This window comes from Otolemur garnettii, unplaced genomic scaffold (genome assembly GCF_000181295.1).
Source record: "Otolemur garnettii isolate 467f Iridium unplaced genomic scaffold, OtoGar3 scaffold00011, whole genome shotgun sequence".
Classification (NCBI taxonomy): Eukaryota; Metazoa; Chordata; class Mammalia; order Primates; family Galagidae; genus Otolemur; species Otolemur garnettii.
Window position 1 is genome coordinate 29,810,353 of NW_003852406.1, and position 12,981 is coordinate 29,823,333.

At 42.1% G+C, this 12,981-nt stretch overlaps 1 protein-coding gene across 2 annotated transcripts; it reads right to left on the bottom strand.

The window, feature by feature from the left end:
- Window positions 1-2,072: 2,072 nt before the first annotated feature.
- PSMA4 (proteasome subunit alpha 4) lies at window positions 2,073-11,345 on the bottom strand. Of its 2 annotated transcripts, none has more exons than XM_003784553.3 (9): window positions 11,252-11,345; window positions 9,976-10,004; window positions 9,566-9,608; window positions 9,151-9,313; window positions 7,809-7,886; window positions 7,413-7,501; window positions 4,980-5,110; window positions 4,377-4,500; window positions 2,073-2,486 (listed from the first exon to the last, which is right to left on the bottom strand). In XM_003784553.3, the coding sequence occupies exons 2-9, from the start codon at window positions 9,976-9,978 to the stop codon at window positions 2,332-2,334; spliced, it is 786 nt and encodes a 261-aa protein (XP_003784601.2). In that variant the 5' UTR covers window positions 9,979-10,004; window positions 11,252-11,345; the 3' UTR covers window positions 2,073-2,331. The 2 variants fall into 2 exon arrangements, with proteins under 2 accessions (XP_003784601.2, XP_012657363.1); XM_012801909.2 differs by having other exon boundaries at window positions 11,317-11,336.
- Between the last annotated feature and the right edge of the window lie 1,636 nt (window positions 11,346-12,981).

Below are 12,981 nucleotides of genomic sequence, written 5' to 3' on the forward strand. Positions count from 1 at the left end.
AGTGGACTTGGGACATGCAGTTCAGGGCCTGCCTGCTTTCATAGACACTTGCAGACGTGCAGAGCAATGGAAATTCTGAGCAGGTAACACAGAACAAGGTTAACACCCTACCTTGTTTCAGCCCTCATCCTGTGTCCTTATGGTCTTTCTTGGGCCATGCTTTTTGCATTTTGTGGGGATTTTGGTTATTTCAATCTTTTTTTATTTTTTTTTTTTGCAGTTTTTGGCCAGGGCTGGGTTTGAACCCCCCTCTCCTTGAGCCACAGGCACCGCCCAGTTATTTCAATCTTTAAAATGGCTAAAATGACTAAACCAAGTGGTTTTTAGTGTTCCTAAGCTCAAGAAGGCTTCAGGGTGCCTTATGGAGAAAATATATTCAAGAATAGTGTTGGTGACTTTGAGTTCTGTCAGTGAATCAGCAATATGTATTAAATAAGGTGTCATTAAGTAGAAACAGACATAAAACAGGTTATGTCATAGTTAATGAAAATGGTGTGACCAGTGGCTCACAGGAACCTAACCCAGTACTTTCACTATGCACAATATAATGGTTCATTATTTGCTAATTCAGTGTTCACAGTGACTTTTTAGAATATAATTACCAAAAAATAATGAGTACTAACTAGCTTTATAAATTAGAGTGAAAGAATAATTTAGAAGGTTCAAAAAAGCACTGTAAAGAGGCTTGGAAAAACCTAAGCCTGCACAGAAAACTGCTATTCCTCAAGAGAATTTATGGATTAGGCTGGCACCCCCTATTTCACTGTTTGACGACAGCTGAGAAAAGGGCAAGTATGACTCACCGTGTTCTCATCCAGGAATCGCCTGAGTTTATAAAATGCAAACGCCTGGGTTCCACCCCAGGGGCTGAACCACCTCCATAACAAGTTTTAAAAGCTCTCTAGGTGATTTTTTTTTTCGAGACAGTCTCATTAGTCACCCCCTCAATAGAGTGCCAGTGTCACAGCTCACAGCAACCTTGAGAACCTTGGGCCCAAGCGACTCTCTTGCCTCAGCATCCCAAGTAGCTGGGACTACAGGCACCTACCACAACACCTGGCTATATTTTTGGTTGTAGCTGTCATTGTTTGGCAGGCCTGGGCTGGATTCGAACATGCCAGCTCCAATGTATGTGGCTGCCACCCTAGCTGCTGAGCCACAGGCACCAAGCCACCATGTGATTTTTTTTAAGTCTCACTCTGTCACCCATGTTAGTGCTGTGGCCTCAGCCTAGCTCACAGCAACCTCAAACTCCTGGGTTCAAGTGATCCTCCTGCCTCAGCCTCCACAGTAGCTGGGACTACAGGCATCTGCCACGACTCTTGGCTAGTTTTTCTATTTTTAGTAGAGACAGTCTCATGCTTACTCAGGCTGATCGTGAACTCCTTGAGCTCAAGGAATCCTCCTACCTCAGATCCCAGAGAGCTGTGATTACGGATGTGAATCACCATCTGTGTGGCCTCTGAAGGTGATTCTAATATACAACAAAAGCTTCTCAAACTTGAGTGTTCACAAGATCTACATGTAGAGCTTGTTAAATCACTGGGCTCCACTTTAAAGAGATTTTAATTCAGCAGGTATGGAATGGGACACCAGAATTTGCATTTCTAGCACATCCCCAGGTGATGTTGAAGCACCATGGACCACCTTTAAGTAGCACTGCTCTGTATCACCTGCGTCACAAAGTCACAGACACCGCAGTGAACTCAGGTTGAGCAAAGCCCAGCAATGAAGCTGCTTTCAGCCAAAATGAAACTGTTCCCGGTTCTGGTTTTCCTCTATGGCCTTACATTCTCCTACACACCATCTTCCACGTGGCTTGGGCTGCCAACTGTGGGCAGCCTCAGTCCTACCTCCGGGATCCTTGGCACTCTATTCTCACACCTGGATTTGTTCAGTCCATGTGTTCATTCTCAAACCAAACCCTGAAGACACAGCCAGATAATCTGGCCAGCCTGAGGAACATGACCACCTTTGTGAAAGGAATGTAAGCCACAGTGTATATATAAACCACGAAAAGATGTACCTACTCGGATATTTAACAATTACTGCTACAGAGATGTGTTCCATCACCATTTCCATTCTTTCCAAGTTTTATTCCAAAAAAGGGGATGTGTGGGAAGATTAAGATGTCCATGAAGAATATTCGTCATCATTACAATAAAGTATTCAAGTGGACAAAAATGACAAGGAGCCAATTCAGTATGTAATGTCCTATTTCCCCTCTGCACAAGTTAAAAAAAAGCCAAAGCCTTCTCAGTATGGAAGAGTAGGACATCTTTTACACTGAAATGGTGCCCCAAAGGAGTTATAAAATCCTGATTTTGTGTCCTATTTATCCTTTTCTTTCTGTTCTTTCTCTTTTTTCTCACGCTCGGCTTTAGCTTCTTCTTCCTCATGTTTTTTGATCAACTGTTCCACTTCCTTTTGTTTGAGAACTCTGATTACAGTCTTCCCATTCTCTCTTGTTAGTGTGGCAATTTCCACTAGAAACAAACACATAACATTTATATTACAGGCAGGCATACTTAGCAAACAAAACTTAACAGACACTCATGGTTTACTCTCCTCATATCATGGGAGCCTTAGGTCACAGGTTTTGTGCTTAATATGATTCATGGGTATTTATGGAATAAAACACCTTTGATCTTGTAATTTTTTTCAAGTTTAAATCATTTTATATTTAAACATTGATTTTACAAATTGTTATTATATAAAGGTGAACTAAATTTATAACCTAATTTGTTCAAGCGAATTGCCTTCAAAATTGCAGCTGTATATAAGTCTACTGAATTTTCAGAGAAGCAGCTGTTTTTCAATTAACTTGGCAGCTTCACATCTCTTTTGGTCAGTCCACCAGACTCATGCACGGTGAGAGTTCTCTGGACCTTGTCCATACTGAACCATCCTGGGTGGTGATTGTTCTTCTCTATTTATAGGGCAACTTTGGATATAAAGCCAATGCCTGATTAAAATTTCTGAAGAACTTTCTACAGATGGCGTTTCTCTCAATTCTAACCACCCTGCTGCTAAGGTCAAGGGTAGCTTGGTTCCTCTCTTCTGCTGTTAAGCAGTGAGCATCTGCTGACAGGGCTGCAGCCTCAAGCTCTGGCCCACAGCACCACCACCACCAGGTGCCACACTCCTCTATCTTGTAACATTATAATTACCATATTTACTTAAATATCTTCTGTCTCAGCCATCTTGACTTTCTTAGCAGTCATCTGTCACGTCCTTAGAAAAAATACAATCAGCCAATTGTTCTGGCTGTTCTATCAGCTATGCTGACCAGAAACAACCACTATTTCCTAGTTGGAACCTTTGAAGGCTCAGCCAGAATCTTCAACCAGTAATAGCACTTTTTATGGACTTATCAAAACAAAAACATGAAAAACAGCCATGGCTATGGACAAAAAAAGAAGACTGATACTTAAAGGGGAAGGAATTTCTGTGTATGGGAAATTGAGTAGTGCCTCCTTGCAGTTAGGTAGTAGAAAACGGAGGGCAATGTGCAAGTTAACGGCATTATCTAAGGAACATCAGCAGCTAAATTACCCTCAACTAAATCAATGTTAATTTACCACAAGTTTTGAAAACCATTATTTACAAATATTGTTTTACATAGCCAGACAACTTAAGTTGAATAAAGTGTTTAGAACTGTTAACATGAAAAAAAAAATTGTTAACAGGAGCTTAACACAAAAGATTAATACGGCAGTTCTCAACCTATGGGTCGTGGCCTCTTTGTAACAGTGAAAATACATCCTGCATATCAGATATTTACATTACGATTCATAATAGTAGCAAAATTACAGTTATGAAGTAGCAATGAAGATAATTTTATGGTTGGGGGTCACCACAACATGAAGAACTGTATTAAAGGGTCACGGCATTAGGAGGCATTAGTAAGGTTGAGAACCCACTGAATTAATACATTCAGATGAATAGAAGAGGGTACCACAACACGTGTGAATGCTGTATCTCTGATAAAGCATATTATACCTATGTAAAAATACACAGCAACATACTTTATTATACACACAATCATAGATCTCATGGGCATGAAGTCTTGATCAGTGTTAACTAAAAGGAGCCTGAGCCACAATCTCTGTTGAGTACTGAACCATCCATGCTCCAAGCCTGTAAGCTTGCAATATGTGGACTGTGGTTCCACAACTTACCAGTGTTCATCTTGGTCAAGTCACCTGACCTCAATTAAGCCACTGTGTCTTCATTTAGGAAAGAGGCAGACAACTAATTCATGAGACTGCAGTTCCAATGAACTAAAATAGCATGTTAAAGGCCCACCTAATAGTAACTGCTCAATCACTTCCTCTTAGTCAAGCAAACAAATCAGAGGAAAAGACACGAATTACCTTTTTCAGCAGATAATTTACTAACATCCATGGTCTTATTTAGCACTTTTATAGCTAAGGCAAGTGCCGACTTCAAAGTCATTTCCCCTTCTTTGTAGTCTTGTTTCAACATCGACACAGCAGCCTATAAAACAAAGAATCAACACAGAGAATTTCCTTTAAGTTTTTGCATTTTTTAGTAATATGAATTGGTCTAGAAGAATAATGCCTGAATTATTGGCGCTAAAATAGTGATGGCAGGGAAGGTAAACAAGGCATGCGGTAACAAGAGAGGGTGCGGACACTCTATGAAGGGGGACTTTAACCTGGGGTCCTCAGTCCCCCAAGGGATTTGTCATAGAATCTGGGAGTGGGGGGGGCATAAGAACTAGGATGTGAAACAAAACTACAACTTCAAATTGAAAATAAGCATTCAATCACAAATGTAGTTAGTTAACACACCCCAGGATAGTAGTAGTACCTAGTCACCAGCAGAAATCACAGATATACATATTTTCATATCATATTAAGGTTGTTGTGTTAAAATACTGTTTACATTTGCTACTTCAAAATTATGGTAGCTATCACAGACCTTCTGTTGGATTGTACAGCAAAGATACTTACAGCACTATTATTGCCAATGCATGTGGCTTTCCACCCCCCATAATTTCCACTAGGGTCACTCTGATAGAGCTGAAAGCCATAATGCTTATCCCAGCCAATGTACAGCAATGAAACACCGAAGGGACGTTTTCCTTTAATAAAGAAAAAAGGCAAACATAACAATTTAAACTTTGTATCACCACAGCACAGTCCCTTGAGCTCAGTGAACGTGGCTAAGCCCTTTTCTGTGAAGTTAAGCATTCATAAACTGCTGTTTGTTCTGGCTACCACAGATAAGCTCCATTACAAATTCAACTTTTGTTTCTAGCATTTGGACATAGCCAGGAGAGGAAATAAACACAGAGGACAATGCTGAATCTCATTATCATGTAAAAAGCAATTTTCCCCCAGATTTGAAAGTGTTATTTTGGATATATAGGATACCCAAAATAACAATCCTATAGTGATTTTCAATATCCTATTAATAAAATTTATACATGATGGAAGCAGGTTCATTCACAAAGCAGGGATGTGTGAAGGTCTAGTGTTCTATAGCCCTGCAGGATGACTGTGGTATTAGACAGTATCACATGCATAGGAGGACATCACATGTTCCCAACACAAAGAAATGACATGTTTGAGATGATGAATGCTAATCACCCCAATCTGATCAGTATACGTTATATGTATTGAAATATCATTATGCTCCCATGAATATATATATTGTCAATTTTGTTGTTGTTGTTTGTTTTTCTTTTTGCAGTTTTTGGCTGGGGCTGGGTTTGAACCCGCTCCCTCCAGCATATGGGGCCGGCGCCCTACTCCTTTGAGCCACAGGCGCCTCCCTATATTGTCAATTTTAAAAAATTAAAAAACATGTATATGAAAAAATGCTCACCAATCATTTATCAAGAAAATGCAAATCAAAACCACAATGAGATATTATTTAACCCTAGTTATAATGGCTATTATTAAAAAGACAAAAAAATAACAGATGCTGGTAAGGATGCAGAGAAAAGGGAACTCATCGCTGCTGGTGGGAATGTAAGTAAGTGTAGGCACTATGAAAACAGCATGGAGATTTCTTTTAAAAAATTCAAAACAAAGGGTGGCGCCTGTGGCTCAGTGAGTAGGGCGCCAGCCCCAATACCAAGGGTGGTGGGTTCAAACACGGCCCTGGCCAAACTGCAACAAAAAAATAAGACGGGCGTTGTGGTGGGCACCTTTAGTCCCAGCTACTTGCGAGGCTGAGGCAAGAGAATCACCTAAGCCCAGAAGTTAGAGGTTACTGTGAGCTGTGTGATGCCATGGCACTCTACTGAGGGTGATAAAGTAAGACCCTATTGCTACAAAAAATAAATAAATAAAAAATTCAAAACAAAACGAGCACATGATCCAGTAATCCCATTAGTAGGCATTTATTCAAAGGGAAAGAAGTCAGTGTATCAAAGAGAATCTGCATATACATTTATCACAGCACTATTCACAAAAGCAAAGATGTGGAATCAACCTGTCTAGCAACAGACAAATGGATAAAAAAAATATGGTATATATACACAATGGAACACTATCTGGCCACAAAGAAGAATGAAATGTCATTTGCAGCAACATGGATAGAACTAGAGTTCATTATGCTAAGTGAAATAAGCCAGTCACAGAAAAACAGATATTGCCTGTTCTCACTCACATGTGGAAGCTATAAAAGCTGATCTCATGGAGATAAAGAAAATGATAAGATACCAGAGGCTGGCAGGGGGTATGTAGGTGGGAAAGGGGTATGGAGTGAGGTTGTTCAATGGGTACATATAGAGCGGCCAGGCATGGTGGCTCATGCCTGTAATCTTAGCACTCTGGGAGGCCAAGGCAGGTGGATGGCCTGAGCTCAAGAGCTTGAAACTAGCCTGAGATCGAGCAAGACCCCATCTCTAAAAACAGCTGGGTGTTGTAGTGGGATTCTGTAGTCTCAGCAACTTGGGAGGCTGAGGCAAGAGGATCACTTGAACCCAAGTTTGAGGGTTGCTAAAGTGAGACTCTGTCTCAAAAACAAAATAAAAACAAAACAGAGAAAAGATAAAAATTCTAATGTTTCGGCAGAGTGGGTGACTGACTATAGGTAGCCACAATGTATTGTGTATTTTAAAGTAGTTATAAGAGTAAACTTGAAATATTCTCAACACACACAAATGATACTTAGTGATAGATACCTCCAATACCAGGACTTGATCATTACACGATCCTTAGTGATAGATACCTCCAATACCCTGACTTGATCATTACACATTCTATGCATGTTTACAAAATATCACATGTACCTCATAAACATGTAAATATTCTGTATCAACTTAAAAAGGGGAAATGTTTATTTAGTTTTCAATTTCTTCTTCCAGTCTCAAACGGTCATTACTTAAACACATGTTTTAACTTTTGGAATAAAATCTCTGAAAAATTCAGTACCTCCAAACTGTGTATAAGCTTGCTTGATATCACACAGTGCTGTAACCAACTGCTCACAAGGAATTGGCTCCTGATACTGTAATAAATACCTAGGATAAAGAGATAGTTGTGTTAACAGTTTTCTCTAAAACACAGATACAGTGTGAGGAAAATACCCTGAAAAGAAATCTACGCTATGGGAACAACCTAAAACTCCTTTGTATTTGAAAAACAGGTTGAGAGGAAACATGTCTACATCCCAATATCCTTATGGTAAATAACATTTTGTGAATATGGTTTAAAAAAACTGTAATTTTCAATTAATGGACTTTTAATGACCATAGTCTTTGCAAAGGTGAACTACCCTTAGAAACATCTAATTTCTCTACCAGGTGTGCTATTTAGACCATACCATACCTTTGAGCAATGAGCCTCAGTTCATTAGTCAGAACATTAGCATCAGAAGTTATGCCTGCCACACTGCAAGCCATGTCCCTTGAAGAAAAGAAAGACACTGATCTGAGAGCAGGAAAAATGCTGGCAAGGGGCATTTACAAGTATTAAAAAGCACCAAGCTCTAAGAGAAATTCACCATACTTGCTTCACAGCTGCTACACCCTTTAGGAAAAAAAAAACTACAGAAATTTTATCTTTGTAGGAGGCATTTACTTGACGTCATTCAACATGAAAGATGAGGAAGTGAAACCTTACATTCTTCAATTTATTACAAGAGCTAATACCAAGGGCACAAGAGCCAACACCAAGAAGCCAAAGCAAATTTTAAGAAGATTCAGCAACAAAGAAGAAAAAGATTTTGCTAGACAGATTACCCCATGATTTTGGGTAGTACTCTCACCTAAGGCCTGGCTTGATGGAGGTGAAGGTGAAGGATAAGGATAAGGATGGGGGTGGGTGGGTGTTACAAGTCTGCTTAGGATATCCAGAGCTAGTCACCTAATACAAGTGCATTGTGGGTTTTTTGCCTGTTTTCTGAGGGCTGGCCTGGCTCTCCCAGTAGCCTAGATACTCACTGTGACTATGCCCAGCCAAGCCTGCAAGCTGCTGAGTGGACCCAACAGAGGCTCAGTGGAGGGATGACACTACCTTGAAAAAGTGGATCTAAAGGCCCTGATAACTGGCATTTGAGAGGCTACCAACGAAGGGAAAGACTTTAACTAGCACAGCCAGCTCTCCACTAGCTGTGAAGTTCTACACATCCAAATATAACAGAAACCTTGCAAAGTGTACAGGGCTTTGGTGAAACTGTCTTCAGACCTCTAAGAGACCTGTTCTTTTGTAAGATTCAGTACAATTCAACAAAATTCCTGAGTAGCTATTCTACACAATACTTTGAGGACCTCCTGTGCTATTTCATTCATTTTACGAATTTTATTTTATTTGATTTAACTGCCACAATGCTCTTAGGTTCAATGAAGTTAAAGGTCACACGAGGTCACATAGGTTGTACAGGTGGTATGGACTTGAACTTCAATCTGTGTGACTACTAAGTCTATACTTTTGTCAGTACACAATGCTGTTTCTCCACTAAGTGGTCATGGACTTAAAAGAAACAATACATAGTACTGCACCTCAAGGTTTCAAGCAAAATAAGTCAAAAGCACAAATTTTCACAAGTAAAAACATAATAAAGTCTTCAATTCCACCATGTACAATGGAAAAGCCCTCCCAAATTATGCAGATTCCACTTGTGTGAGAAAGTGAGATATTAAAAAACACCCTTTCCTAAAACCTCACTTACTCATTGAGTTTATAAATTTTTTCAGAAAAAAAGACTTCATCAAGAAGCTTGTGGATGTTGCGTCTCTCTGCTGCAAGCAAAACACCATCGTTTGCTAAAATTCCCAAACAGGTGCCTGCATGTCCAATAGCTTCCATGGCATATTCAACTTGGTATAAGCGACCTATAAAACACAAGCAGTGAGAAGCCAGGACTTGCCACTGGTCCAAGAGAAATCACCAACGACGCCAGCAGGCTATAAATAAGAGCCCCCCTTTTACTCTGCTATGATGCATGGGGGTCGTAATTAATCCAAAATACAAAAAGGATGAACTCTGCAACTATAAGAAACATTTACAGATTTTTTTTTCCCATAAAAATCTAACACTTTAGAAGAATTTTTAATTGAGGCAGATTTGAACAATTTCTATTTTACCTTCTGGAGAAAATATAGTGGTCCTGGAGTCATATCTTCGAGACTGCAAAGGAAAAACATACAATTGATTCCTGCCCTCTGAAAATAAGCCCACAAATCATGTGATAAAACCTATCTTGGTACACAAAGTTCAGTGTGTGAGAGGAAACTAATAAGGGGCACATCTGTGGTTCAAAAGCGTAGGGCGTCAGCCCCGTATGCCAGAGGAGGCAGGTTCAAATCCAGCCCTAGCCAAAAAAACTGCAAAAAAAAAAAAAAAAGAAACTGATAAGGAAGAAGACACCTTTCCAGTAAGGAAGACACCACCATTCCACTTCTTTCCTACAATTTCAATTTTCTCATGCAAGTCTGTAAGTGGAGTATAAGCAATACTATTAGGCAACAGTTTATTGGCATGGGTATTAACTCACCATGTTTTCTGAACTTTATATAATAGTTCCTGTAAGAAGAAAATTGAATCATCATTAAAAAATATTCTCAACTTAAAAACCACTTCCTGACTTTACAAATCTGTTTTATTGATCCCTTTATTCAGTTAACATTTACAGTGCACATGCCGAGTGCCAGGCACTATGCTAGATGATGGAATACCAAGACAGGTAAAACCAATCCCTGTCCTGAAGAGCTTATACTAGTTTGCCAATTAGTTGAGAGAGACAGTCATAGATTATAAAGTAATGTGGAAAGAGGCACTAAGGGCCAGGTGGAATGAGAGATACAGAAAACGAGAGATGGGAGTATCAGAAATAAGGCTGACAACGCTCAGGTCTAAAATAAAGAATACGAGAGGAGAGGAAGCACAGTCCAGGCAGGGCAAATCGTGTGAGTGGGCAACAAACTACTAACGTTTAAAAAAGAATATAAAGAAGTCATAGAGGTAAGCCAGTATCAAATGCATAGAGCCCTGATTGTCAAACTAAGAGACCTTCCCTAGAGAGTGATAAAGGGTCCTGAACTTGGTGGGAACAGTAATCTTGGGCATCATGATTTCCATTCCTGGAAAAGACACCACCACCTGCTCAACACAGTTTAATAGAAATACCTCAGAGTCCAAAGCCCAAGCTCCCAGATACTAGAATACGAAATCAGGGCTGGAAAGGCAAGCTGGGGAAATCAGGTACTGGCGGTCCAAATAAAAACTGAATTTTGTCTTTTGGTCAAGAGGGGTCCGCCGAATGATTCTGATCACTCAGGCTGCTGAGACACTGAAGGAAAGGCAAGTAGTTATGAGGCAGTTCCAACAGGCAAGCGCAAGGGAAGGATGGCCCTGAGCAGAAAAGCCTGGAAGACACAAAAGAGACCTGCCACGGGAGGTGGGGGCTGTTGATTCGTGCGTAAATACAACTTTCTGTCGTCTTCGTGCCTGACGCCGCACGATCCTGAGTTCACCTGTGCCTCCAGCACCGCTAACTTTCACGGCCCGACTCCACGGTCCTGCCCACCAGCTCCCCATGTCCAGCCCGCTCACCCCGCCTGACCCCAGACTGGACCCCTGTTAGACCGACGGCGGCCGGCGGGAGCCAGTCCCGGCTGCCGGTCGGTCAACGAGGAGGCGGGTGCAGAGTCATGGTGCCCACGGCTCTTCGGCGGCGGCTGCAGGCCGGGACCAGCTGTCTCGACGTTTGCGGACCCCCGCCCCAGGGACAGAGGCCAAGTTCCGCGGGGCCTTAGGAGGCAAAGGCTCACCGAAGGGAAGACCCTGGAGAGTCGAGATACACAGACAGCTCTTTACTCCGCGCCAGACGACCCACCAGCGACAATGGGATATCCGCTGCTAATATGGCCCCCGCGCGTGCGCAGAGCCACCGGGGGCGGGGCGGGGCGGCCCGGGACGCGGAAGTGCTTCTGGGGGCGGGGCGAGGGCTGACTGCTCGGGTGGGAGCTGGGGAGTGGGTGCGCGCACCGCAGGCTGGGACCCTGGGGCACTCACTGGAGGGTGTCTTACACCACGGAGGAGGGCGGGAAGACCGTAGCCAAGCCCAAGTCGAATTACTGTGTAGCTCATTTCCCTCTCCTCCGCTTTGCGCTCATTCGGTTTCACTTTCTCTTAACTGCTGTTCGCAGACCTAATAGAGTGGAGTGACCTGCTAGTTGCTTACCATTGCTCCCTGCTCCCCAGAATGGCTCCATATACACCAGACTTTTTACCCTTCATCCTGCCTCTTCTCATCAACGTCCTTCTTGAATTTGGCTTCCACGCGTTTTTGGACGTGTAAATTATGGTAGGGCTCACGTGTTGGGGAGAACTTCTTGGTCGTTTCCTGTGCTTTTCAACATGTCGGAAAGCATTTCCCCAATATCTTAGTTAAAGCGATGCCACACCACCAACAGACACTAGTAGCATTTTCTTTTCTTTTTCTGAAACAGTCTCACTCTGCTGCCCTGGGTAGAGAGTGCTGGGGTGTTATAGCTCACAGCAACCTCAAATTTCTGGGCTCAAGAGTTCCTCTTGCCTCAGCCAAGTAGCTGAGACTACAGGCACCCACCACAACACCCAGCTGTTTTTTCCCACCTTCCTTTCTCTCTCTCCTTTTCTTTCCATACGGAGTCTCACTTTTGCTCAGGCTGGTCTCAAATTAAGCTTAGGCAATCCTGCCACCTCAGCCTCCCAGAGTGCTAAGATTACAGGTGTGAGCCACCACTACTGGCCAGCATTTTATTTTCTTTGCCAATGTTGTCATGCTTGTTTGCGTGCGTTCCTTACCCATCTTTCCACCCTTTTTCTCACCCAGCTTTAGTCCCATGAAAACTATTTATGTTTTTTTTTTTCAGGCTAGGAAGTTGACTAGGTGTAGGGGTGGCTCGTGTGGCTTAGTGGGTAGGGTGCCAGCCCCATATATCGAGGGTGGTGGGTTTGAACTGCTCTGGTCAAACTGCGACAACAACAACAAAAATAGTTGGGCATTGTGACGGGCACCTGTAGTCCCAGCTACTTGGGAGGCTGAGGCATGAGACTTGCCCAAGCCCAGGAGTTGGAGGTTGCTGTGAGCTGTGACGCCATAGCACTCTACTGAGGGCGATAGAGTGGGACTCTGTCTCAAAAAAAGAAAGAAAGAAAGTTGACTAGGTGTTAGGGTGAAAGTGAAGCAGGCCTAACTCCATTTTGTTGTAACTCTTATTCCTGAGAATCAGTGGGGAGGCAAAACAGGCCCGACTCCGTTCTGCTGTTTTGTTACATTTTATTGCTTAAAGAGACTGGTTCCCATTGCCTCCCCTGCCCATTGCATGGTATTTTAAGTGTACCTGGTTAGAACTGTTAGAATTATTAGTATCATGTAAAATGTCACTATCTACCGTCGTGAGAACAACAACCCTCATGATTGTGTTAAGGTGGTCTTCATACCATCCATATATGATATTGAAATGTTACAAGCACAAGCTTGACTCCATTTTACTATTTACTCCCTTTTACCTTC

What these genes read in the sequence shown, in the direction of transcription:
- PSMA4 (XM_003784553.3), bottom strand. An exon ending in AAAATTTATAAACTCAATGA is followed by an intron (nt 7,887 to 9,150) that starts GTAAGTGAGGTT and finishes CTTTTCTTCAAG; the next exon opens with GGACATGGCTTGCAGTGTGG. An exon ending in AGCTTATACACAGTTTGGAG is followed by an intron (nt 5,111 to 7,412) that starts GTACTGAATTTT and finishes TCTTTATTAAAG; the next exon opens with GAAAACGTCCCTTCGGTGTT.